At 41.7% G+C, this 27908-nt stretch overlaps 1 protein-coding gene across 4 annotated transcripts; it reads left to right on the top strand.

Annotated features, from left to right (window-relative positions):
* LOC127637543 (NUAK family SNF1-like kinase 1) lies at window positions 1-27908 on the top strand. 4 transcript variants are annotated; one of them, XM_052118640.1, is made up of 7 exons: window positions 1-702; window positions 13331-13451; window positions 15413-15564; window positions 22925-22990; window positions 23102-23221; window positions 24783-24915; window positions 25019-27908. In XM_052118640.1, the coding sequence occupies exons 1-7, from the start codon at window positions 454-456 to the stop codon at window positions 26056-26058; spliced, it is 1881 nt and encodes a 626-aa protein (XP_051974600.1). In that variant the 5' UTR covers window positions 1-453; the 3' UTR covers window positions 26059-27908. The 4 variants fall into 4 exon arrangements, with proteins under 4 accessions (XP_051974600.1, XP_051974602.1, XP_051974601.1 ...); XM_052118642.1 differs by lacking the exon at window positions 1-702 and adding an exon at window positions 5220-5296; XM_052118641.1 differs by lacking the exon at window positions 1-702 and adding an exon at window positions 10962-11038.

Genomic DNA, 27908 nt, shown 5'->3' with positions numbered 1-27908 from the left:
AGGAGGGGAACAACATCACGCCGGTAGTGGGACGGACGAGTAAACCAGAGATGAGACGAGCGCATCCCACCACGCGTGCATTAAACACTTCACCGAATGATGCGTCGCTTTCCAACGAATAGAACAGAGCGCAGGTGTCTCGAGGCGTGTTTATAACAGCTGGAGTTCTCTTTAACTTGACACAGTGTCTAAAAACGCGGCGCTCGATCGCGAGACCCTGAAAAACACTGAGAGACGCGGCATATCGGTTAAAGACGTCCGTCTTGTACTTGTGTACATACTGTAGGAAAACAATTGGGGGGAAAAAAGAAGCGTTCAAGAGGAATTTCCCCAAAATACAGACCAATTCTTACGTGTAACGACTGGTTGGTGATATTTGGGACTTTCTATTATAGCTTGGAACAGATCTGAAGATTTATTTTGCAATCTCGAGACGCGCATTACAAAGAAACTATGGAAACGTTCTCCGCGCACACGGAATCGTCCCATTTGGAGAATAACGGAGACGATCAAGGTGAGCTGCTACCGGTGGACTATCCGTCCGGGGAGATGCTGGCCTCTCTCGGTGTGCGGAGAGGATCCAGCGTGAAGAAACATCATCACAAACACAACCTGAAGCACCGCTACGAACTGATGGAAACGCTTGGAAGTGGCACATATGGAAAAGTGAAGAAAGCCATAGAGAGGCATACTGGAAGAGTGGTGAGTTGTGAATTAACATTGTTCACTCCAATGCATATAGTTACACTTATTGAGAAATTCTGATCTTCAGTTTTGGTTGACCTGCTGTATTGAAACTTTTGTTTGAAACATGGTGGAAGTGGATGCACCTCTAATGACCATCATTACATGCTCAATTTCACTGGGCAAGCAGAGGCTTCCATCCCTCAGTAGCAGGGTCAGCTAATCTAGGTCATCTATGCATGGCTATCAGGTCAAGGGTTACAAAGCATGGCAGGTATGTTCATGCCGCAAGAAGATATCAATCTGGACCCTGCACTAGCTACCAGTAAAAGACTAGCTAAGACATCTAATCTAGGAAAAACTAGGATAAACCACTTTTGCTTTCATGCAACTGGGTCAGCGCACTAATCCCAAGAAAGATCTGCATCTTGAGTGGTGCAGAAATGGACCGAGTGGGTCACATCTATGCTGCCTGAGTGCAGGACACATTCAGAATCACAGCCGTCCTCATTGAGAAAGAATCCAAAAACATGGTAACCAAATAAAGAAACCAATCATGAGAGCTTCCACAAAATGAGCAGGGCTTGACTAGACAGACACAGTGCAGTTGCATGCTGTTTTAAAAACAGGTTTTTTTCAGTGTTGAAGACCAACACTTAATCTAAACGTTACAGATAAACTGAAGTGTTTGTGTGATGATGATTTTAGCAGCAGCAAGGAATGTTCCAGTTGTTTGGCATGCTAGAGAACAAGGCAAAAAACACTTGAGAGTGTTCTCTGCCTCACAGATCATACACATTTGTGAGCTGTCGTTTGCTTTGTAAACTGTCTTGGCTGAGTGTCTGGGGAGAATAAGACTGGTAGACATTGTGGACAGGGACAGATGATAAAGTATATACAGAAACTCAAACACACACTCTGACACATTCAACAGAGCTGACACATTCTGGAGTCACAGACCCAACTCAGTGAAAACTGCTTTGTCTGAATGGACTGTTGAATTCTCAAGTATGCATGACTTACTCTATTGCATGCAGGAAAGAATTCATAACATAGTGGAGTGAATTAAACATGAGTAAGTATGCTTACATCGGTTCGCAAAAATGCTCTTGGCATGTGCTACTTTATAATCATGTTTATAATCTTAGCTCAAACCCTTTAGTGGATCTCAAACACACTTTTAAATATAGAGGCATGGTCAACACTGTTATAAGTGTCTGTGTGTGAGCATGTGTGTGTGTGTGTGTGTGTGTGTGTGTGTGTGCGTGAGCATGTGAGCGTGTGTGTGTGTGTGTGTATGAGCGTGTATTTATCACATTGTGGGGACCAAATGTCCCCAAAAGGATAGTTAAACCAGAAATTTTTGACGTTGTGGGGACATTTTGTGTGAGGGTTAGGTTTAGGGGTAGGGTTAAGGGATAGACTATAAAGTTTGTACAGTATAAAAACCATTATGTCTATGGAAAGTCCCCATAAAACATGGAAACCCAACATGCGCGTGTGTGTGTGTGTGTGTGTTTGTATGGGCATGTTTATGTGATTTAGAAGGCCAATTTTTTAGGTTACAAACTGGTCATTACAAGGGTATTATGCTATAAATGTGGTTTATGGGGACACTGGAAATGTCCTCATAAACCACATTTATAGCATAATTTAAATAGCTTAAAAAACATATTAAACAATGTTTTATTGGAAATGTAAAAATGCAGAAAGTTTTTTGTGAGGGTTAGGTTTATGGATTGTGTTAGGGGATAGAATCTATAGTTTGTACATTATAAAAATCATTATGTCTATGGAAAGTCCTCATAATGATAGGTAGCACAACATGAGTGTGTGTGTGTGTGTGTGTGTAAATCCATTCCAAAAAGTATTTTTCCAGGAACAAGGACTGAACATGAGTGTTGGTCAATGAGTGGAAGGGTGAAGGTACAGCCAGATCACTGACACAGATACAATAAAGTGTGTTTGCAAAGAGATAGAGGTATGTAGAAGGATGGAAAAGGGGAAGAGGGAAAAAGTCAAATACAAACAGTCAGAAAAGTGTCCCTGAAATTTTAACTGTGGGGCAAAAATTGTTTTCCTTGTTTGTAACATCTGATATATTTTGTAATATAATGTTCTTTGCCTTTCTTGTTAGTTAATGTTACTATATATTTTATGAATTCATTTTTATTTTATTGAATTGATTCAAATTAAATGTTTGGTATAAAAGGATAGCACCCTGTTTGTTTTATATTTTTATAAATACATATGCCCTCCTAAAGGTAAAGATACTCCAGAAGGCAAATATTGCCCCTTAAAGGGATAGTTCACCCAAAAATGAACATTTCTGCCATTATTTGCTCACCCTCAATTTGTTCCAAACCTGTATGACTTTGTTTCTTATTATGGAACACCACTCACTTTCATTACGTTTCATCCAAGGATAAAAAAAAAAGGTTTAGCGCATCAAAATGTTATTATTTTGATAGTAAAATTTTTATGTGAAGTGATATTACTGATGGACAAATTATCGCTAAAAGTGTCAACATAATAGATTTTAGTTTAACTTTAGTGCATGTCGATATATCAAATGTTGTGAAAAACTAGTTTGGAAAAAAAATGTGTTGAGAAATATGGCATTAATGCAGTTATTTTAATATTTACGAATTGGCCCCATTATTCACTTGTATTGTAAGTGCTTCACACTGTAACCCAATTTTATGTTTTTTTTTTATTAAGAAAAGGAGGGACAAGTCGAAATGATATTTTATGGCAATCAGCATAATGCCACAAATGTGATCAATTGAGCTTGACTTGTATTGAACCCGGGATAATCCTTTAATAAGTCAGTTAATGTCTAACACTGTATTTTAATTTTCTGTGCCAAATTCTTTCAAAACTGTTCCACATGGGTGCTCCGGTGAGCAATGGTGATCCTAACCCCTTAAACAGTGGACAGGTAAAACAACACAGCTGTTGTGTGAGCCTCAGACAATGAGCTGGTCTATGTCTGAAGGACAATGAGAAGTTTTCAGTTTCGCCAGAAGTTAGAGAGGTGCAAATCCAACAGTCAGCTGGCATGGGCATAAAACAAAGGTTAGCTTAATGATCTGTAGCCATGGGCTGGATACAAATACCCCTCAACTGTGTGTACTAAGTGCTTCCTTGGGCGAGGTTAAGGGATCACCTGCCTGCCTGTCTGCTGCAATGCAATTTTAATGAGTTTATGTGTAAGGTATGGCGGAGGATCAGTGCCTTAACAGATTCCCGAACAAACAAGAACTTACTGTTAAAAACCCCCCTAATTACTGAAATAGCGCCAACCAGCCTCCACAAGCACAATAAATGTATTGACAAAGAGACAATGAACTATTGACAGAGAACCGCATGTGACATCCGCATGCTCACCACGTGCTTACCATGTGGACAGGAAGGGGGAAACTTTGAACGTAAAAATGTGTGTGTGTGTGTTTTTCAGTTAAACACAGAACTGCATATTGCTAATGAAATACGTGTAATCCCTGTATGTTGTGTATTTCTGAGGTATATCAAACTCGTTAGAACTGTTTCGTTGTGTGTTTTAAACTCTGAGGCCTCATATTTAATAGCCTCAGTGTATATTCCCTTATTAATTGTACTAAATATACCTTTCTTGGTATCAAATTAAACCTTACGATTTGTCCGAGCTGAATTCGAATATAAGATCTCTGTAGAATGATATTACGCGATGTTTTACTATCTTTTGAGTCATTCAGCCCAAAATCTCTTACCGTCATAAACCCAGCCAGAAACATGCAAATGAGCCTTGACAAAGGAATCATTCTCCTGCCCAGAGTAATGGAGGCCTTTACGACCTCCAAAGGAATGTTCAGAGAAGTGCTGACCCTCCCTTCATTCTCTTACTGAGAAAGAGAAATGAACCCTGTTAATCCTATATATATATTCTATATATCCATGTGATAAATATTGACATGTATCTAATGTGCCATCTCACATTTTCCCTTAAATGTGCTTGATCTATGTTTTCTTGCAAACTAATGGGTTAATGTTTCAGACTTTGCATACTATGGTTAACCAAAATCATATGTGTGGCATATTTGGTCTCTATAACTTGGTATTTTGAAGATTGAAATGACTGTGTACATGATATGTCGATAACAACAGCATATTAGTATTACCAGTATGTTTCCTATTTTCTTTCTTGCACATGCAATGGGCAATTTTACAACAAAGAGCAATAAACCAAATTCCCGCCTAGAACTCAAACCCTTCTTATTGGTCGAGCCAATGAGAGGTGGGACCTGTTTCCCGAGGGTATAAAATTGCTGCGCCCACTTCCTCTCCTCTTATCTCTATCTCTACTCTTATCTCTTATCTTACTCTCTTATGCTCTCTCCTGGCTTCCTGCCTCTCTGGTTCTCTGAGCCTTGTGCTCTCTCACTCTCTCGCTGAATGATGCCAAACTAGAAGGCCCCAAGGACTCCCAAGCATGTGCCAGGCTACGGCCTCGACTGCCCATTCACCAAGATCCTCTGACTCTCACTGGTTCTCTCTCATCAAGACAACATCATCAAAGATCAACTGGAGCCTCAACAAATTGCATCAGGACAGTTTAATTCAAATGGGACATGCAAGTATCAAACTTAGTCTCATTATTTGATACATTAAGTATCCTTAACCCCTTTCTAAAAAGGGCGTGTCAGAACTAATATGATGGTTTGCTCAGGCTGTTGATCTGCTGAACTTCAAACAATGCTATAACTTCTTGCCTTCCTGTATTCTGCTTCAGCCCTCTTTCCCTTGGTAAACTGTATGAATGTATGTATATGTATGTTAGAGTAGTTTAAATGTTTAGTCTAGTTAATAAAGTCTTGTTCATGTCACATGTAAAGTTGTCTGTGTCTCAAGCTCATATCTAAAGTCACTAATCATAGATTTTGACTACTTGCTCTTAATACTTAGTAAGAAAGACATTTCCCTTGCCCCGGAAATGTACATTTCTATTAATTAATTAATTAATAACCAAAATTGAGTGTTCACGGGATGAACCGAGTATTTGGTTGTAATGTTAATGTAGCTACATCAAGTTAACCCGATTAACTGATCCAAATATTCATAATCGATTATAACAAGTTATGATTGATTATTAATATTTCATAGAGCTGATTCGCTACCTAATGGTGGAAGAATATAGAGCTGATTCGCTACATAATGGTGGAGAATGATGCGGGCATGATTAAACAAAGGTTATGAGCTTTAACCACTGTCAACTTAAAAGTGTGCATTGAATAATTCCGGTCAGAATAGGACATGACATGCGAAACGGCATTTGCTTCACTAGTTGCTGGCTTGTTTGGATGCGGATAAAGTGATGGCTTGAATTGACATCTCTACTGTAATTGAAAGAGTCTTAACACATTTAAGCATATTTTCAAAAGGTATCAGTGTACGAGTAATATGATTTTAGCGAAGAAACCCTAATTTCAGTATTAAAGTGTAAGTCTGTTTTGATGAAGGAATCTCAGCTCAGCGGCATGTAAACTGTACCAGAATTGATTGCTTAACCTGTTTCTGATGAAGAAATCTCAGTACAGTGTTATATAAATGTAGATTTGGGCGATGCTCCCCTTTTCACAGTATAAAGGCCTTACAAATTATAGTTAGATTGATGTCCTTCATCTAAACTTTATCTGTGCATCTAAAAGGCTTAGCTTCCTGGTGATCAAACCTGTGTTTCACTCACTGAAACTCTGAAGTGCATTGGTTCCCATGACAACGACTTGTCACAGGAAGTGCTCACTCCAGATAGCACGTGTTTCCTTCCGACGCCATTTTGTAAACAAACCAGCCTAGATGGCTAAGCTAACCCAACTTAGCAGCCCCTTAGCTTAGGCTAAGCTAACTAATAGCTTCAACAGTTAGCTGCTAGCATAATTTACATGAAGCCTTTATCTACAGCTTGTGTGCATGCAGAGTGAAGTGATCTAAACCATTTTCCTTTAACCCCATTTCTGGTTTCTGAATTTTCACTTTCTCTTTCCTTAACTTTAATTCTTCTCATCTAACTTCACCTGCACCTTTCAGGTGCATCCCTTACTGAACGCTGTTCAGCTAAATTTGCAGTTACTTTGTTAATTAAATCTAAAAACTTAATTACATGTAAACTGTTTAGATAGAGAATAATTTTTATAGTTATTGGGAACTTTCAATGGCACGTTGACTAAACTTTATAGAGGGACAAACACATTGTGTGGTCTTGAACACGCAACAGCTGTGACCAACTATAGAATGATGCCCAAAGCAAATCTAATTGTTAATCATCAGTGCTATTGATTATTCCCAATACAAGGTTATTCTGCTATTTTAATCACTTCTTCAAGTCTTTTTATTATTTTTACTAATAATAGAAGTCAGCTATTAATTTTCCCATTTAACCCTCTTGGTCTAGTGTGGTTTTATTTCACCATAAAACTGCAAAAGTAACTAGACATACTTTTCTTCTCGATTTTGTGTTTATTTGCAACAAGTTGCTTAAATTTTATGAGCCAGCTACACAAGTAATCTAGACGATTTCTATGGCATAATTTTGAGCACCACTAATAGACACAATCTAATAGGAAAGCTCTTTTCTTCCTCTTTCTTTCTCTTCTTCATGTGTTCAAAGATCAAGCCTGTTGTATGCTATCAGTAAGTGCTGATAAATAATTTGACCCAAAGAAACATCTTAAGTCATTTATTAAATCTAGGCTTACGCTCTTTTAGCAAAGCCACTCAGATCCACACAAATCTGAGCACCCTGCTATTTGCAGCTAAGATAGTAATAATCAGGAACACATTTCAATTGTTAACCACACCTAGCAAAACCTAGCTGTACATTATACACCTTGCTGTCTCACTTTGCCTTTAGCTCCAAATTCTGTTTGATCTTGCATTAGTCTCTTGCCCTTACTCTCACCAGAAGTGTGCCAAAATGTTGCAGATGCTCAGCCTAACTGCCCAGATGGCAGGCCAAAAGGACTGGCTAGGTGTTTTGAGGAACACCCTTTTATCCATGGCTGCTGACGACCTTCAGCAACAGAACAAAAAGCAACTGGAAAACGAGGGAAAAGAACTAATGACAGACGACTCAAACCAGAGGTATGAGCACAAATATCTGACTGAGGTTATCGTCCTGGCCCACAACCTCACAGGTTTGAAACAGGAGGTAAACAACCTCAAACGCCAGATCACTGAGTCCCAAACGGAGCTGACACATGCTAAAAACCGCATAGACCAGCTAGAGATGGAGGCTCAGGACAGACACAAGGACCCTGGCAGAAGGGAGTCACAGGAGGTAATCCACAGACTTCAAACGGCTCTGACAGCTGCTAAACAACAAGAGCAGTTGGAAAAGACAGCTAGAGAGCACCTGGAAAAGGTACTTTTTCACAAAGATTCACTGTTAAAAACAGCAAATTCTGAACTCTTGGACAAAGATGCCAGAATCATGGCCTGTGAAGGTCAACTGAATGTGTCCAGAGCTGAAGTTAAAGTGCTGACTCAGCAGCTGGAAAACACCAAAGATGAACTTGACATGGTCCAACGAGAACTGAGACACTCTTACCTGCTGCAAAAGGAACCACAGCAGGAGAGACATCTCACTCCCCCACTTGCAATCAGCAGAGAAACCTCCCCCAGCCAAGCACAGAGTTACAAAGGGGGGGAGACAAACCCCACTGCTTAACACGTCATCGGACAGTTTCCTTAAAGCTTCTGCAGCCGCGGAAGGAAAAGGATTGATTCAGACGAATCTTGAAACGACACGTGTAGCGACACTCAAAGACCTCAACCGAATGGCCAGACATATCCCTGCATTTACACCAGAGCTTGCAGGAGACCACGACGTCCACGCTTACCTGCGAGACATTGACTTTCACCTGCAGTCTTTGATGAGTGTGAACCATCAAGATAGACTCCATCTGATCTGGATCACGTCCAGCCCAGAGTTGCGACGCTTTCTGGCTCGACAGCCAGAAAACATCCAGTCTAACTACCAGCAGCTGAAACAAGCCATCATAAGGGAATTCTCAGAGTCTAAAAACGGACTGATCGCTGCCCTAGACACCAAACAGGGTCAGCATGAAACTCCATATGTTTACTACCACAGACTCAGACGAGCTTACTTCGGAGCTTGCAACAAACCTGGGATGGAGGAGGACACCAGCTTCAAGAGCCTTTTCCTCCGAAACCTCCATCCTATGGTAAGTCACCATTTAGGCATTATGGCCTGCCCCCACACAATGCCTATCCAACAACTGCGTGACCTGACACAGAAGGCCTTTAACAAACACAAGGCCTCACCCAGCAAACACCACAGGACGTCCCACAGCAGTCTACAACAACATCCTCCTGTACACCTTTCAAACAGGTGCCAAACAGAGGCTGCACAAAGACAGCTAGAAACGCCTGTTACTGAGTTACAAGAGCTGCTAGCACTAGCAAAAGAGCTCCTGGAACAGAACTCCCCTGAGGAGTACTGGGAAGAACAAACCTCTGACTCTTGCCCAACACCACTCAGGCAAGCTCAAGTCAGCACTGCTGCCAGAGCAGAGTAACACTGCAGACTTCAGACACCTGGTGACTGGGTGCCGAACCAAGGGCTGAACGGCCACCTGCTGCCCTTTGCTACCAGTACTAGGTCAGTCTGAAACTCTCTCCACACTACACAATGCCCATAACCACTCCCTGCAGCCACAAACAAGCACCTGCCTCAAACGAACTGACTTCATAATGACAGGTGACACACTGTCAAGGCACCTGCTGCCTCTGCACCTGCTGCAGAGACCTGGATGTGGCTACTGTCTACATCACCCACCGTGGAACAACCACCTGCTACAAAACCCTCATGATTCACCTGCCATCCGCCATTGTGATGATTGTCGTCCGATGATGTCTCCAACAGGGACACCACCTGGCGAAAAAGGGGACTGTAAGGTATGGCGGAGGATCAGTGCCTTAACAGATTCCCGAACAAACAAGAACTTACTGTTAAAAACCCCCTAATTACTGAAATAGCGCCAACCAGCCTCCACAAGCACAATAAATGTATTGACAAAGAGACAATGAACTATTGACAGAGAACCGCATGTGACATCCGCATGCTCACCACGTGCTTATCATGTGGACAGGAAGGGGAAACTTTGAACGTAAAAATGTGTGTGTGTGTGTGTTTTTCAGTTAAACACAGAACTGCATATTGCTAATGAAATACGTGTAATCCCTGTATGTTGTGTATTTCTGAGGTATATCAAACTCGTTAGAACTGTTTCGTTGTGTGTTTTAAACTCTGAGGCCTCATATTTAATAGCCTCAGTGTATATTCCCTTATTAATTGTACTAAATATACCTTTCTTGGTATCAAATTAAACCTTACGATTTGTCCGAGCTGAATTCGAATATAAGATCTCTGTAGAATGATATTACGCGATGTTTTACTATCTTTTGAGTCATTCAGCCCAAAATCTCTTACCGTCATAAACCCAGCCAGAAACATGCAAATGAGCCTTGACAAAGGAATCATTCTCCTGCCCAGAGTAATGGAGGCCTTTACGACCTCCAAAGGAATGTTCAGAGAAGTGCTGACCCTCCCTTCATTCTCTTACTGAGAAAGAGAAATGAACCCTGTTAATCCTATATATATATTCTATATATCCATGTGATAAATATTGACATGTATCTAATGTGCCATCTCACATTTTCCCTTAAATGTGCTTGATCTATGTTTTCTTGCAAACTAATGGGTTAATGTTTCAGACTTTGCATACTATGGTTAACCAAAATCATATGTGTGGCATATTTGGTCTCTATAACTTGGTATTTTGAAGATTGAAATGACTGTGTACATGATATGTCGATAACAACAGCATATTAGTATTACCAGTATGTTTCCTATTTTCTTTCTTGCACATGCAATGGGCAATTTTACAACAAAGAGCAATAAACCAAATTCCCGCCTAGAACTCAAACCCTTCTTATTGGTCGAGCCAATGAGAGGTGGGACCTGTTTCCCGAGGGTATAAAATTGCTGCGCCCACTTCCTCTCTCTCTCTTAGCTCTATCCACTCTCTTATCTCTTCTCTTACTAGCTCTTATGCTCCTCTGGCTTCTCTGCCTCTCTGGCTCTCTGAGCCTTGTGCTCTCTCACTCTCTCGCTGAATGATGCCAAACTAGAAGGCCCCAAGGACTCCCAAGCATGTGCCAGGCTACGGCCTCGACTGCCCATTCACCAAGATCCTCTGACTCTCACTGGTTCTCTCTCATCAAGACAACATCATCAAAGATCAACTGGAGCCTCAACAAATTGCATCAGGACAGTTTAATTCAAATGGGACATGCAAGTATCAAACTTAGTCTCATTATTTGATACATTAAGTATCCTTAACCCCTTTCTAAAAAGGGCGTGTCAGAACTAATATGATGGTTTGCTCAGGCTGTTGATCTGCTGAACTTCAAACAATGCTATAACTTCTTGCCTTCCTGTATTCTGCTTCAGCCCTCTTTCCCTTGGTAAACTGTATGAATGTATGTATATGTATGTTAGAGTAGTTTAAATGTTTAGTCTAGTTAATAAAGTCTTGTTCATGTCACATGTAAAGTTGTCTGTGTCTCAAGCTCATATCTAAAGTCACTAATCATAGATTTTGACTACTTGCTCTTAATACTTAGTAAGAAAGACATTTCCCTTGCCCCGGAAATGTACATTTCTATTAATTAATTAATTAATAACCAAAATTGAGTGTTCACGGGATGAGCCGAGTATTTGGTTGTAATGTTAATGTAGCTACATCAAGTTAACCCGATTAACTGATCCAAATATTCATAATCGATTATAACAAGTTATGATTGATTATTAATATTTCATAGAGCTGATTCGCTTCCTAATGGTGGAAGAATATAGAGCTGATTCGCTACATATGGTTTCACTGTAATTAGGGTTGAAGACGACAAGACATCATCCCAAATTGAGGTCTTAAAGTGCACTTAACCACAGAGGGCACACGCACATACACACATCTTCTTTCTTTCACTCTATTTTACAATCTATTTAAAAACCATCCATCATGCTATTGACAAACTCCAGAGTCTAACTAGTTATCAAATCCAGAGTGGCGATTTAAACACCACTGTTTTTATCACGAGGACTGTGCTATGGAGAGGGTTATGTAAGTCACTGATAAGGCTGTAACATGCATGCACTGCAGATGTCATAAGATTGTACGTTCCCGAATGTTCAGACCTACCAAAAACAATACATTGAATGCACACCCTTGTCAGATGTGGTCATTTTGCCCCTAAAAGGCACAACACTGGGTGGACAGGAAGTCAGCTCTGTCAGCACCACTTCCCCTTCTGCGTTCTTTATGAGTCAGTGGAGGAACATGGACCACACACTTCCTGTAACTTTAATACCTCCTTATAACCAATATAGCAGACACTTGCCAGACGGAACCTTAGCAAGATAGACATCTTTTCAGCATCCTCAAACAAAAATACAGAGGGTCAGACTTTAAATATCCAGTTAAATGCATTAGGGCTGACAATTATTTGATTGAATAAATAAGTTAAGTACCAGAAATTATTATTTTTAAAACGTGTCAAGTACAGCTTTCAATGTAAGTCTACTTCCTTTGCATCAAAAGTTTGTATTTACATTATGTAAATATGTTTTTGCAGCAGTTTAGCATTGTAACTAACAAGAGTAAGACATGTCTGTTTTCATTTTATTTGAATTTGAAAATGTAGGCAGTTCTCAATTTGTTTTGGATGTGTACAGATCTACTGAAACCAAAAATTGCATTGTAACTGAAAATTCTATTTATATGAAATTAATTGCAATTACAATTTCATAGGAAATTATTGACAATTATGATTTTTGACATGATCATGCAACCTTAAATTGCAATTCCTTTAGAAGTAAAACAAATGTATCCACTAGATAACAGCATTCTTGAAGTCAGGCCATTGAGATTGGGTAGTTAGCACTGACTCTGTTCTATGATAGAGCTTGTTTGGCAATCCGGAAATGGGACATTTAAAAATAACTCCTGTTAGAGGCATTCACTGAGAATCTAGACCATAATCTCCCTTAGCCAAACAAAAAAGTCATCTCCAACTTTCAAAGGAACATATTCCTAAAAATGTAGTTTTCCGATGCTTTCTAATGAATTATATATCTGCTGTATGATGTATGTTCTGTTCTTTTAAGTGACTATGCACATGCATAAATAGGTCACAAGCAGTCTGCTTAAACAGCACCTTCAATCTTGTGGTCTTGTCCAGTCTGTGAACTCCTTAGCATTTACTCTTCTGCTTTTTCTTATCTATAACCCAGACTCCAAGCCTGGATTCCCTGAAAAACAAATTTCATAAATAAGAGTGTTGTAGCCTTTGACCCATGTCTTCATCAATACTGCTCCATTAACCAGATAAATTGAGCCACTGTGACTGAACCAAGCATCCATCAATATTTTCTGGTCATTCCAGTCAACATAAACTAGCCTCAGAAAGCCAGTCAATAGTGTGCTATACCATTTAGGTATTATGCAATTACAAATGTGTAATTAATGCTAGGCACAGTACAAATGGGATTAAAAAAGTGTATTTTAACGTGTGTATTGGTTTTCAGGTGGCGATTAAATCCATCCGTAAGGAGAAGATTAAAGATGAACAGGACATGGTGCACATCCGCAGAGAGATTGAGATCATGTCTTCCCTCCGTCATCCACACATCATCTCTATATATGAAGGTAGGCCTGTACGTGCATGTGTTAGCTTTTTTTAAGTGTTCTCCACCCCTAGTATTTTTTGAGAATTCAATGACACTTAAAATACTTTTCACAGTTGTTGAAAAAGCAGCATTAAACCCCCATTCATCTTTCATGTAGATAAAAGGACTCCACCTCATCTATTCACAATCTCAGCACAGTTTGGGATCAGAAGTCTTTAAAGCCCTTCACTTCAATTCTTAGCATGAGTAAGATCCACATTCTTTGCTGCCAAGTGTGGTGTTTCTCAACTGCCAATTATTAGCAATAGACCCGCCTCCAGATGAGCTCATTTATGTTTAATTTATAGGTTGTTGACATGAAATATGTTTGGGAAGTTGACATGTCCTTCAGTGTGACATGCTGTACTGCATCTAAAACTATTTTAAACAGCATTTTGCTATTTTTAGTTTTATAATAATTAAAGATGCATTTTAATGAGATTACATGGAATATTTGTACTTTTAAAAATTAATTGACAAACCACAGGACCATTTAAAAACTATAGAAAAACTAGTGAAGGCAAAAAGGTTTCTAAAAATGGTGAAATATTACAGCATCTAATAATTACTGTTTCCCTTACACATTTATATAAATTTTAACCGAAAGTCTTGATTAGGATTAAAAAAAAAGGTCCATAGACATCAACTACCCTTTTATGCATTTGACCACAACCCTGATAGCCCAAGGGTGTGGATGTTGATCAGGCAATAATGTTGTTGGGGGTTATCAACCCTTGAATGGAGGTAAAAAAGATGCTTGGAACTATTACAATCCTACAGCAAGGAGTATGTTTGAAAAGTCCCTAGAATGTAGCTGTGCCTTGCTAGAGCACAAATCCAAAACATGTCAAATTAGGTGCCAACCACAGCACGCCATGAGCCGGATTCTCAAAACAAAGACTTGACAGAGCAGCTTTATTTCTGCATTGACAGACGGAGACACTATGGCTGTGGACTCACAACGTGCTCACAGCTAGGGGTGATTAATACTGACCCTGGATCAGTCTGAGAGGTGGAGCCAACACTGAGTGTGCTCAGTCTCTTGTTTCTAATGCGGATTAGCCGAGAGAGGCAATTACTCTGTGGTGGAAGAAACTGGCCTTGAATGTGAACTTTGGCCATTTCTGAAGACCATTTGGAGATCTATTCCAACTACTGAAGTGATGAGCAAACTTAATAGCATGGTTAGTTAAGAATCATGTCCCAGACAGTCACAATAGATACTCTAAATATCCAAATACACATGTTGAAAGTGACACCAAGAGAGCTGAGGGAAACCCACCTGATCAGCAGGAGTATTTATTGACTATTTGCTCCACTGACCACACCATGGCAACCAGCCTCTGGGCGGTAAACAATAAAGGATCACTATGGAGAAGATTTTGCTGTGTCAGCAGAATTGTAAGTGTTGAATGGAGGATTTGAATTGAGCAACAACTAAAAATATTATTTTTTTTTTGCTGATGTTCTATAAACATGATAGCTATTAGCATAAAATGTGTTACTAAGAATACTGGTGTTGTGCATTTTTTCAAAACACTTATTCTTGGAACAAGAATGTTTATGCCATCCCTAGTCACACACACACACATACTGTAATTTCTCTCTTCCTCTTTGCACTTAACACCTGTTCACACTAGGGTCTTGCTAGCAATGACAACTCCTAATCAGTATGACCCTGACTGATGCCAGACTTGCTGGCGATTTTTCTCCTACATACTGGCAAAGGCCCAATGAGAGCCTGAGCCGAACACTTAATTCAATGACAGAGCTAAGTTAGTGAGACGTATATAATGGAAGTGTGCTATTTTTACTTTCCATGTGCCTTACCTTTTAACACGTATCCATGTAAAATATTTAGAAGAGATCAGACAAGAATGTAGTAATGGTGAGTAATCTAACCAGTTCCTTTTTTGTCTCTCTTTCTTTATCCATTTGCAGTCTTTGAGAATAAGGATAAGATAGTGATCGTAATGGAATATGCCAGTAAGGGTGAGCTGTACGATTACATCAGCGAGCGCCACAGACTCAGCGAGAGAGAGACAAGACACTTCTACAGACAGATCGTCTCGGCTGTCCATTACTGCCACAAGGTGAGATGCAGAGTCTATACGCATCACACCCAAAGCAATAGGGTAAAAAGACCTAATTTCTGCAGAAAGCCGAAACTCTCAGGGGTTAATATAAAGAAGATTTGACCATTTCTGTGTATGTCCCTGTCCCTTAAACTAGCCTAAACTGATTTGCTGGTCATCCTGATCGCTGGGTAAATTAAATCCTGGGTTATCTTGTTTCGTGTTTTATACTGTTCATATTTTACACTGTGTTAATAATTAATCCTGGGTATTAATGTTCCATGGTTTCACACTATACATTCTTAAACCCAGTGTTCTTATTTGCATGTTTTCCGTGTCAATAACACTTATTGGATAAATACAGCTTGTGACAAACATGCAACCTGTCAATGGAACTGCTTATATGTGGAGATGTCGCCAAGCAAATACACTCTATTTGTCTTTTGTCTTCTGAAACATACTTAAAAAACATGAAAACATGCATTTTACAGTGTATTACTCCTTTGGCACTGCATTGCAGGGTTAACTCTGCAAAAGTGTTGCTAACTCTGCTGTGGAGCAGGGTTTCCCCGGGTTAAAAGCAGTGTTAATCCCCTTTCAAAAGTACTAGGGTGAAACATGTCTTTACCCGGGGTTAAAAGCAGGGTTTAAAAAGACGATAACCCGGGGTTGAAAGCCTTATACAGTATTTCTGTATTATTCCTGCTGAAAAGACCAGCAAACTCGCTAAATTTTACTGATGAACAGCATACCAATGTAGGTCCACCAGCTAGACCTGCAACAAATCTGCATAAACCAGCTCAGACTACATTCAAATTCATTCTGGTCTAAATAGTTTTTTGCAGCAGGGATTAAAAGTACCTGAAAATTAAGCCCTCTTAAAGTATCAGCTATAATCTACTAAATCTACTCAAATGATTTGCACATGAACTAAGCTCTCTATGACGTAAATAAGGTGATTTATGACCAGAGGACTTGCCATGATATGAGAGAGATAAACTAAACTTCCAAGAATGTCTTGATATGAAAGTTTTTGGAGTGAGGGTGTGACGTAATGAAGCTAGGAAGCAAGTTGCAAGTTGACAATTAGTTTATTGACAGTCAAATTGAGAAGATAGGGGAAAAGTCGGGGTGATGGTCTAGTGGCATAGAGTCTCCAATGGTCAGATGATGCGTGGTGAGAAGAGTGAAGAGAAGTGTTGAACAGACACGGCGAATCCGGGTAACAACAAACAGGACCTGAAACAGGGACAACGAGAGAACTGGACTGGAACTCTGAAGAGCGAACAACACGGACATCACAAACAACGATCTGACAAGGAGATGAGAGAGTGGTGAGAATTTAAAGGGAATGGGAATGAGTAACAGCTGGTGAGAGGAGTGATTGCGGCAGAAGCTAATCATGGTACAAACAACACGCCCACACATTCACGCACCCACACAACACACACTAAGAACAAGGCGCGAGACAAGGAAGAGACATAGGATTAAATACCGTGACAGTACCCCTCCCCTAGGAGCGCCTCCTGGCGTTCCCAGGCTCCCTACCTGCCGATTGTAGTCATCGATAAGGGAGTGATCCAGAATGTCTCTGGCGGTACCCAACCTCTCTCCTCCGGACCGTAACCTTCCCAGTCCACCAGGTACTGAAATCCAGCGTCCCCTCCGTCTTGAGTCCAGAATCACGGTTGACCCGAATAAGTAGGTTCCCGTCTACAGTCGTGGCGGGGAACGGAACGGCGGGTTAATCTCGGGAATAAAAGGCGGGTTTTATTTTGGATACATGAAATACGGGGTGAATTCTCCTATGCAGCTGGAGGAAGGTTGAAGCGGACTGCCACCGGACTAACGATCTTGGTGACAGCGAGCGGGCCAATAAATTTAGGTGCAAGTTTATTAGATCACGGAGCGTAGAGGAATGTTCTTAGTAGAAAGCCACACTTTTTGACCAACGGCGTTATCACGGGAGGCCTAGACCGGTGGCGATCAGCTTTGGCCTTGGTGCGTGACCCCACTTGGAGTAGAGTCTCCGGGCCCTAGTCCAAGTCGCGGTGACACCTCTGGACCGAAGCGTGGCCGGAGGGACAGCGACTCGGATTCCAGACTAGGAAAAATAGGTGGCTGGTAACCTACACTACACTCAAGCGGAGATAGGCCCGTGGATGATACTGGTAGCGTGTTGTGGGCGTACTCAACAAAAGACAGTTGCTGACTCCATGAGGAAGGATTCTTGGATACCAAACATCGTAGCGTTCTCTCCAGATCCTGGTTGGCTCGCTCAGATTGACCATTGCTCTGGGGATGAAACCCTGAGGACAGACTAACAGTAAGCTCCCAGTAATTTACAAAATTCTCGCCAAAATTTGGACACAAATTGGGGTCCTCTGTCAGAGACCACATCTGTCGGGAGGCCATGTAGCGAAAGGCGTGGTCAATGACAATCACCGCTGTCTCCTTGGCAGAGGGTAATTTGGGCAAGGGAATGAAGTGGGCATGCCGAGAACCGGTCCACCACGGTTAAAACTACCGTGTGTCCCTGTGAGGGTGGGAGGCGGTGATAAAATCTAGAGCGATATGGGACCAGGGTCTCGATGGCACCGGCAGCGGTTGAAGTAACCCGTCTGGGAGTCGATTGGAACTCTTACCAGTGGCGCAGACTGAGCAAGCCAAAACAAAACTGTGAGCGTCACGAACCATCAAAGGCCACCAGAATCGTTGCTTGACTAAAAACTTAGTTCGATTAACTCCTGGATGACAAGCCACATTAGAACAATGTCCCCACTGAATAGCAGCTGGACCGTAACCCCTCCGGCACAAACAAGCGGTTCGGTGGGCACCGAGCGAGGCGTTACCCTTCTAAGGCCGTCTTGACCTTCGATTCGATCTCCCATGTGAGTGTAGAGATGAATAGAGTCTCTGGTAAAATGCACTTTCGGGGAGTAGGCGAGCGTTGGAGTGATCAAAAATACGTGATAAAGAATCGGGTTTGATGTTCTTGGAACCGGGCGATGCGAGAGTAAAATCAAAGCGACCGAAAAAAGAGCCCACCGAGCCTGCCTGGAGTTTAATCTTTTAGCTGTCGCGAATATATTCCAAATTCTTGTGATCGGTCCAGGCGATAAAAGGTACCCCGAACCCTCCAACCAGTGAGCCATTCCTCCAAAGCTAACTTGACTGCCAACAACTCTCTGTTACCAATGTCATAATTACGTTCGGCCGAGGACAAGCGATGAGAAAAAAGCAGCGCAAGGGTGTATCTTGTCGTCTGAAGGAGAGCAGCTGGGATAGCACTACGCCTACCCCCACCTCTGATGCATCGACCTCCACCACGAACTGGCGTGATGGATCAGGGGTTATCAGGATGGGGGCTGAAACAAAGCAACCTTTCAGTTTGGCAAGCGCGGCCTCAGCTGCGTCTGACCACCTGAGCGTTGTTCTGGGGAGGTCAGGGCGGTCAGAGGTGTGGCTAGTTGACTGAAATTGCGAATGAAGCGCCCGGTAGAAATTGGCGAACCCCAGGAATCTCAGTAGGGCCTTACGAGACTCTGGACTTGGCCAATCTACCACAGCCTTGATCTTCTCAGGATCCATGCGCATTCCCTCAACCGACACGATGTACCCTAAGAAAGGAACAGACTGTGCATGAAAAGCGCATTTCTCGCCTTGACAAAAGCCCATTCTCTAGCAATCTCTGAAGCACTAGCGGGACGTGCTGCACATGTTCCTGGAGAGAAGAAGAAAAAATCAATATGTCATCCAGGTAAACATATATGAACTGATCAACCATGTCTCGCAGCGCGTCATTGGCGAGTGCCTGGAAGACAGCTGGGGAGTTGGACAAGCGAGCGGCATGACCAAGTATTCAAAGTGCCCCTGGGGGTGTTAAAAGCGGTTTTCCATTCATCCCCCTCCCTGATCGCGGACCAAATGATAAGCATTACGTAAATCCAATTTACGTGAAGATGGATGCTCCCTGCAACCTCTCAAAAGCTGAAGACATCAGCGGTAGAGGATAAGTATTCTTTACCGTGATGTTGTTCAACCCGGTAATCAATGCAAGGTTGCAGAGATCCATCCTTCTTCCCCACAAAAAGAATCCGCCCCGCTGAAGAGGAAGAGCGGATGAATCCATTAGCTAGAGAATCAGAAATATATTTCTCCATAGCCTCCCTCTCTGGAATCGAGTGAATATAACTTGCCCTTAGGCAGGAGATGTACCTGGCAATAACTCTATGGCACAGTCATAGGGGCGATGTGGAGGAGAGAAGCGCCCGAGACTTACTGAACACCTCCTTCAGGTCCAGGTACTCCGCGGGCACGTTAGATAAATCCACCGCCTCTTCCTGAAAAACAGGGACAAAAACAGGCGAACAGGCAGAAACAAGACAAGACTTATGACATTGAGTGCTCCACGCTGACACAGACTTAGACTGCCAGTCCACTTTAGGGTTGTGATGGGTGAGCCAGGGATGACCAAGGGCGATGGGGGCAAGAGGAGTGTCCAGTATGTAGAAGGAGATGGTCTCGGTGTGATTGCCTGGCGTGGCCGAGTGATGTCTTCAGTGGCTAGGGAAATGGTGGGAAGTTTCTGGCCATTGAGAGCGTGAACAGCGATCCGGTGAGTGAGAGACTTGAGGGGGACTTGGTGGTTGAGTGCAAAAGTGTAGTCCATGAAATTTCCTTGGCCCCAGAATCCAGAAGTGCTTTCGACAGTCGTGGCGGTGATTAGACCATTGAAGACTTACGGAAGGAGGGTAGATGTGGATGAGGTCTTCTCGTGGAGATCCCACCCGATAGTAGCCTCATACTTGCTATCAGGCGGATCCTTTTAAAGGACAGTTGTAGGCAAAATGTCCAGCACCACCACAGTACAAACACAGTCCCTGGGATCTCCGCCTTTCCTTCTCCTCCGGGAAAGCCGGGCTCGACCCACCTGCATGGGCTCGGGATCACAGAGCAGGGGCTGAGCAGCGTCCCGCCTCCAGAACATTGACCGCCTAATCCTCTCAAGAGGCGGTTGGTTTGTACTACGCTGTTCCATTCTGGATAACCTTGCGTCCACTCTAAGCGCCAAGGCGATCAAATCGTTTAGCTTGGTGGGGAGATCCATGGCGTATATCTCCTTTTGGGCGCGATCAGCCAGCCCATGCAGGAACATGTCCCACTACGCCTCCTCGTTCCATTGGCTCTCCGCCGCTAGCGTCGAACTTCGATAGAAAAGTCTGATACAGATCTCTCCCCTGGCGCTAAGTCGACCAGCACTCTGGCTGCCTCTCTACCGGAGACAGCACGGTCGAAAGCTTCGCTTCATCTCCGCGGAGAGTGCTTGAAAAGAGGTGCAGCATTCATCTTGATTCTCCCACACGCCCGTTCCCCAAAGGGCAGCTCTCCCAGAAAGTAGCGTCAGGACAAAAGCGACCTTGGTTCTTTCATCACAGAATGTTCTGGGTTGTAAAGAAAAATGCATTGAGCATCGTGTTAGAAAAGCTCGGCAAAAATTAGGTTCACCTGAATATAGCTCTGGAACCGGTAGGCGGGGCTCCGACTGGGAGAGCTGGTGGTGGTTGAGGAATCAGCGGTGCGTGGTGGCGCAGTGGGAGCTTCGCAGAAGTTGAATTTGCTGGGTGAGTCCGGACACCTGCGCCACTAGAGCCTGGACAGCCTTGAGCCGTGTCATTGAGATTCTTCTCCTGGTTCTCCATCACGAAGTCTGCTGTTCATCACGCAATTCTTCTAGGCTGTCTGAATTGTTACTCGCTGCTTCCATCTTGTGGTCAGATCGTTCTGTGGCGTAATGAAGCTAGGAAGCAAGTTGCAAGTTGACAATTAGTTTATTGACAGTCAAATTGAGAAGATAGGGGAAAAGTCGGGGTGATGGTCTAGTGGCGCAGAGTCTCCAATGGTCAGATGATGCGTGGTGAGAAGAGTGAAGAGAAGTGTTGAACAGACACGGCGAATCCGGGTAACAGCAAACAGGACACGAAACAGGGACAACGAGAGAACTGGACTGGAACTCTGAAGAGCGAACAACACCGGACATCACAAACAACGATCTGACAAGGAGATGAGAGAGTGGTGAGAATTTAAAGGGAATGGGAATGAGTAACAGCTGGTGAGAGGAGTGATTGCGGCAGAGCGCTAATCATGGTACAAACAACACGCCCACACATTCACGCACCCACACAACACACACTAAGAACAAGGCACGAGACAAGGAAGAGACATAGGATTAAATACCGTGACAGAGGGAGCAGCTGTGTTCTTCTGTCTCTTTGCCAAACTCCTCCTCATCTCACATTTCCCCACTTTCAAAACAAGATAGTTTAAATTGATCTTTTAAGCTGATCCAACCATAATTCCTTTCATTGTTTATTTTTATTCAACATTTAAGGTTTTTGTTTGCAACAAGAGTATATTTTTCTGGTTTTACAGAGAAGAAGGGCAGGATTATAGCTGGAGATGCTGTTCCTAGATCAGTACAATAGGTCAGCCTGTACCCGGAGCTGTGTCAGCTGGAAAGCTGAAAGTCCTGGGTGAATTTGGGTTGGGCTTGGCCTTTGTTTCTATACAGCTGGGCTGATGATGTCATCACCTACGCTGGGGGATTCCACACCAGCCCTTTAGAACAAGGCAGGCTAAGAGGTCGGCATGGCAACAGGGGAGGAGATACATTGATCTGGTCATATGAAAGACAGGTTCTGACACCGGATGAATGGAAATGTGATTTGGTCATAGGCCATGATTCCAGTCACCCAATTTATAACACATACAGTGTGACAGAACTTGCTAATATTGTTTAGCTAATTACATTTCCCTTCCTCTTGAGGTGCATTTGTCACAGTTTCCAAAGAATAAGACTTGGGATTTTGTAATGTGTTTTGTAATTTGTTGTAGAGTTTGATGTGTTACTCATTGATTTTAAAGATGTTGTAATACAGGACATCAGAAATTACAAAACAATGTAGCCGTATATCGTAACAGCTCTGCTGGAAAATCCATCTTATGTTGGTAGCTGTGTTTTGGAACATGGTGTCTAGTTTAAGCTGTTTTTTAGCTGATCCAAGTTAGTAGACCATCCTGAACTAGCAACAAAGCAGCTACCAATTGGTCCTTTCAGCTTTAGGTGGTAAAGCTAGTATATGGAGCATGTTTCCTTGACCTTCTTGGACAAACTTGGACCAAGAAATGACCAGCTTGAATCAGCAAGAAACCAACTGTTATGTTCCAAAACACAGCAACCAGTTTAAGCTGGATTTTCCAGTAGGGAGAACAGGGTACCATTATTTTATTTGAGTATGAAGAGATGGTTCTATAATGCCTGGCACTGTGGACTCGATCTATTATATCTAAACCCAGTGGTTGTAATAATGTCTTACAGAATGGAGTAGTACACAGAGATCTCAAGCTGGAAAACATTCTTCTGGACGACAACGGTAACATCAAGGTATTTTCTACAGTGATTTCCCTCCAGTTATACATCAGTGATTTTAGACAGTACCCATTTCTGTCAAAAGCTCACAACATTGGCCTGTTCTGATTATATTTTTTATTCTAGATAGCAGATTTTGGTTTGTCGAACCTTTACCACAAGGACAAACTTCTTCAAACATTCTGTGGAAGCCCACTGTACGCCTCTCCAGAGATTGTAAATGGAAGACCTTATCGAGGTCCAGAGGTAAATAAAATAGAGTTTGAGCTAATATTCTGAAGGTTGGGCAGTCCCAGAATACATCAGAATTTCTAACCATTTCAAAGGGCTTTAAAATATCTTAATTTTTCAGATCCTAAAATGTGGACTGGTGATCACAATCGTAGTCTAAGGAAATAAGAAATGACAAAACATTGATAACAGATAACAAAGAGACAATAAGTATTTCCAATGATATTTGAGTGAGGTGAGACCCCTAATTTTACTTCCTGAATGAACCCAATACACTCATTCAGTCACTCCCTACACATCCTTTTACAGTCCACAGTCAGCCAGCATACCAACATCCTTTACAATCCAATGGGAAACCAAGACTCAAGGAATGAGGACTAATCTCCAAACAGTTTTTAGAATACCACTCATTCTTACAGCCCCTGCATGATTCCTAATATTCCGTCAACAAATAGTCAAACGTTAAGCCCGTCTGTAGCACAGGAATATTTCAAAATACCAGTTTTATTGTCCGATCTGATCACACACACACAACTCTAATAGCCTCTGGACATTCAATCATATATACAAACACACATATATATACACTATGATCCCTCTAGTCTCTAAATCATCCTTACATAACTGCACAGCCCCAATCCATGGGAAAGGCAGCATTCTCCTTCATACTGGTCAGAGATCAGTGGAACAAGGCCAACAATCACAGAGCTCCTCACATCTCCTCGGGGTCAGACAGGTCTGGAGTTTCGGGAGTGGACATTTCCTCAGCTGTAATCAGCCATTGTTTCCCTTGATACCTCCTCATTCCTGACCAGCACCCCTAGCTAATCAGTAGAGGTGGGATCAGACGAGGTCAAGCAAGAGAAATTATCTAACAAAATCAGGAATTATGAGTGAAGTTATTCAAGCAGATATATGTTAGATTAGCTATTGTTCTCATACATTTTATGTGGCTTGATTAAATGTTCGTAAATATAGGTGGGGTTTACTTTATGGCTCAGACAGGAAATAAAGTAACAACCTTTTAATCTATTGCTGAATGCCGACGACTGGTCCTGTCTTGTACTATCCTTTGAATCTTTTGAATTCACTCAAAACTAGTTACTATGCTCACAAGGCAGCACTGTATTGATATTCCTTAAACATTTTGGTTGGGGTTGTTCTCAACCTCTAACTCTATTTATCTTATAGATGATTTTAGTCTAGATGTGCTATCTATGTTTAATTTTTTGTAGACTTTATATTTAATACTTATAAGATTAAAATTTGAAGATCTCTCCTCAACTTACATTGATAAAATGTTTAGAATTCAGAATTTAATCAACAGTGATGATGTCGTTGTAATTTGCATAATTAATTCTAATTGGTCGTCTTCTTTATTTATGCATCTGATTTTACAGTATTACATACTGAATAGTGATGTGTTTTTTCATAAACTAGTATTTCATTCTGTAAAATGGAAATTAAGTAAGTCTGCTAATCGAATTTGTTACAAAAATCAATCGAACTGATGTGAGCTTCCAAATGTCTTCATCTCCCATTGGAGCAATTAAACAGTGTGATGTTGTGTTGACAGGTTGACAGTTGGGCGCTAGGTGTACTCCTGTACACTCTTGTGTATGGAACAATGCCATTTGATGGAGGAGATCACCAAAGACTCATTCGCCAAATCAGCAGTGGAGAGTACAGGGAACCGCCGCAGTCATCAGGTGTGTATGCTGTCTCTTATATAAGTCTGGTCTGCCTGGTCTGAGCCCAGATGTCTCTAAGACACAAGTATACTAAATTGTTTAAATCTCTCCATCTTACTAGATGCTCGTGGTCTGATCCGCTGGATGTTGATGGTTAATCCAGATCGCAGGGCAACAGTCGAGGACATTGCAAATCACTGGTGGGTAAACTGGGGATGGAAGACCAATGTGTGTGACTGCCAAACCCAAAGGGAAAACAGCTCCCCAATGCTGGCCCGCTTCATTGACTGGAAGAACCGCACTGAGGTCCGAACTGGCAAAGCCCAGTGCCCAGATTCTGGTAGCATAGCTAATGTTACTAATACAGGGTTGACTCCATCCCGGCGTCTGAGAAAGTCCATGAAGGAGAACGATTGTGGGATGTGGAGTGTTACAGATGAGAAGCTGGGCCTCAAAAGACCAAAGAGTATCCTGAAGACTCGGGCAACCAGCGGAGACCAGCGGTCTCAGAGTTTGTGTGAGTTAGAGCTCAGGCGGTCCATTTACTACCAAGATGCAGATTCTGGTTCCAGTCCAGAGCGAGAAGACACACTTGGTGGCTCGCCAGCAAAAATGGTCTCCATATTACCCAAGAAAGGTATTCTAAAAAACATCCAGCAGCGCGAGTCAGGGTATTATTCCTCGCCAGAGAGCAGTGAGTCCTCCGAACTGCTAGGAGGAGCCACTGTGCAGCCTCCACCAAACAGCTCACCACCAAAACGGAATGTAGGGAGAAAAGGTATACTCAAGCGGAATGGCAAATATTCTACTCACAGTGCCGCACCTGCTGTGGGAGTCCATGGGGAGTTGCCAGTAGACTCAAGTCTATCAAAAAGCAAAAACAGACCCTCCAGCATCATCTATGAGGAGACAGGACTTTCCAGCATAGGGTCAGACTGGCCTCCCGCCTCTCCAAAACCCAACATCCGGGGGTCCCTCTCAGCAGAAGACTTGCTTCAGATGGCTGGGTTCAGGAGCCTTCAAACCATTCCTTGTGGCAAGGGGGCCCGCAGCCCTCCTGGTTCCCCTGGAGACAATAGCAGCTTCACCTTGCTGGGCGATCTGGATGATGTCACCCAGGTGTATCAGATAGCCCTGGACATAAGCAGCAAGCTGAGCTAGACTTAGGCATAGAGGCTGAAACAAAGGTCAGACATTGCTTCCATTGTGCACCCTGTGTAATGATCATTTCATTGCATAGATGAGGACTGTTAAATGGAGAGACTGGTAGAGAGACTTGAAGAGTGAATTATTCTCAACTTGTTCACCCATTATAGTGCTGCTGGGGAATGTTTACAGTTCAAGAAAGCGGGGCATTTCAAATCTCCATTCACCAACACATGTTGATGAGCAATTCTCATGATATTCTCGTTTTAAGCTCGACAATCGAGGGGGAAAAAAAACGCAAGCACTTTTAAGTAGATGTTCTACGTAATGCAGCATGTAATATACTGTACATCACAGCTGGGACTACGATATTTAAAATATTTATTTGTCATTCACATTGAGACCAAATGCCAAGGATATTTCATAGTCACTCTTGGAAGAGCCGTTGTCATTTGTATGGGTCATACATTATTAATAGGTCAGATAAAGGCTGTTACAACATCATCATTTTATAAAACCAGTGATTTCAGAGAAATACATGCTCAAGAGATTACAAGATAATGTAGAAGGTACAGAAAAGTGCACTGACCGAATATCATGATCCCAGAGTTTATTTTTAACCTTCTCTGCAGAGACAAATAGCTGATCAAATGTTAACCTACTATATATTGTGTAAGATCATGAATAGTGGAACACATAACACATAAAAGGTCAATGACAAAGTTTGTATCATTGTTACGACAGGTGAGCTTTTCAAACACTCTTCGTCTCTCACACAAGTACACATAAAATGCATCAGCGTGCACATATGGGCAGTTATATGAGCTCCCTAAGGCGTGAATATGTGGAAGGACAAGCTTTAACCTATGGTGTTATTCTGGCCCAAAAATGACCCATGTTTCAAAAACAGCTGCCATTTAAGAAAAGAAATAGGCCAAACTATTATTTTAAGAGGTGTGGTGTTAAAAGGCATGTATTTTGAAGGCAGCAGATCATGAAAACATAGTTTTCCCAATTTTTCCCAAATTGGAATCAAAAGGTCATGTTTAGAACTGTAAATCTTCATGATATGTCAGATATTGTGTAATTGTTTAATGTCCAAAATACAATGACATGCTGAGATAAACTGAATACACTTTGCCATATTATTTATGTTAAATTCTGTTTGTTTTTGCTTGTGCCTCTAGTTTAATTGCTGACAGAGGTTTTGGCTTCATTTAAAAAATATTGGATGCATGAGTCATTATTACTGTGAGTTAAGAATGAACTATAATAGTCTAGCTTTAACTTATGAATGTGCTTTATATTAAAATCTTCTTTAAGATGTAAAATGCATTTCTGTCAATGCATCAATGCGCTTTCATATGAAGTACCTTGTAACAATTAAAAATGTTATATATATATATATATATATATATATATATATATATATATATATATATATATATATATATACATACACAGTACATGCAGTATATTCACACAATTAACTGGAAAAAGAATGTACTTGTCCAATGGGATATCTGTAATATACGTATTTTATTCATATTTAAATTTTGTTATTTAATGCATCTTGTGTAATTTACAATATATTGTCATGGCTATTTGTTATTTTGTTAAAAAAAATTACTTTGACGTTACGATTGTCTTGATTTGTGCCTTCACTGACATGAGATTGGTAATGTAATTCTCAGTTCAAATAATTTGTATTATTGTGTATGGGTTTTTAAGTGTTTTAAATAGGCATTATTGGAAAATAAGTTTCTCTATATTGTTTGGTATGAACAGAATAAGGTGGTGTATTAAACTGTGTGGTACTTGCTCAGTGCAAAACACCGTCATTTCTAATAAACGTCTCAATTTAA

This window comes from Xyrauchen texanus, chromosome 45 (genome assembly GCF_025860055.1).
Source record: "Xyrauchen texanus isolate HMW12.3.18 chromosome 45, RBS_HiC_50CHRs, whole genome shotgun sequence".
Classification (NCBI taxonomy): domain Eukaryota; kingdom Metazoa; phylum Chordata; class Actinopteri; order Cypriniformes; family Catostomidae; genus Xyrauchen; species Xyrauchen texanus.
This window is presented reverse-complemented; position numbering and strand designations above follow the sequence as displayed.

Coding starts and splice junctions, on each gene's coding strand:
- LOC127637543 (XM_052118640.1), top strand. CDS start 454: ATGGAAACGTTCTCCGCGCACACGGAATCGTCCCATTTGGAGAATAAC. Junction 13,452..15,412: donor CATCATCTCTATATATGAAG/GTAGGCCTGTAC, acceptor ATCCATTTGCAG/TCTTTGAGAATAAGGATAAG. Junction 24,916..25,018: donor GGAACCGCCGCAGTCATCAG/GTGTGTATGCTG, acceptor CCATCTTACTAG/ATGCTCGTGGTCTGATCCGC.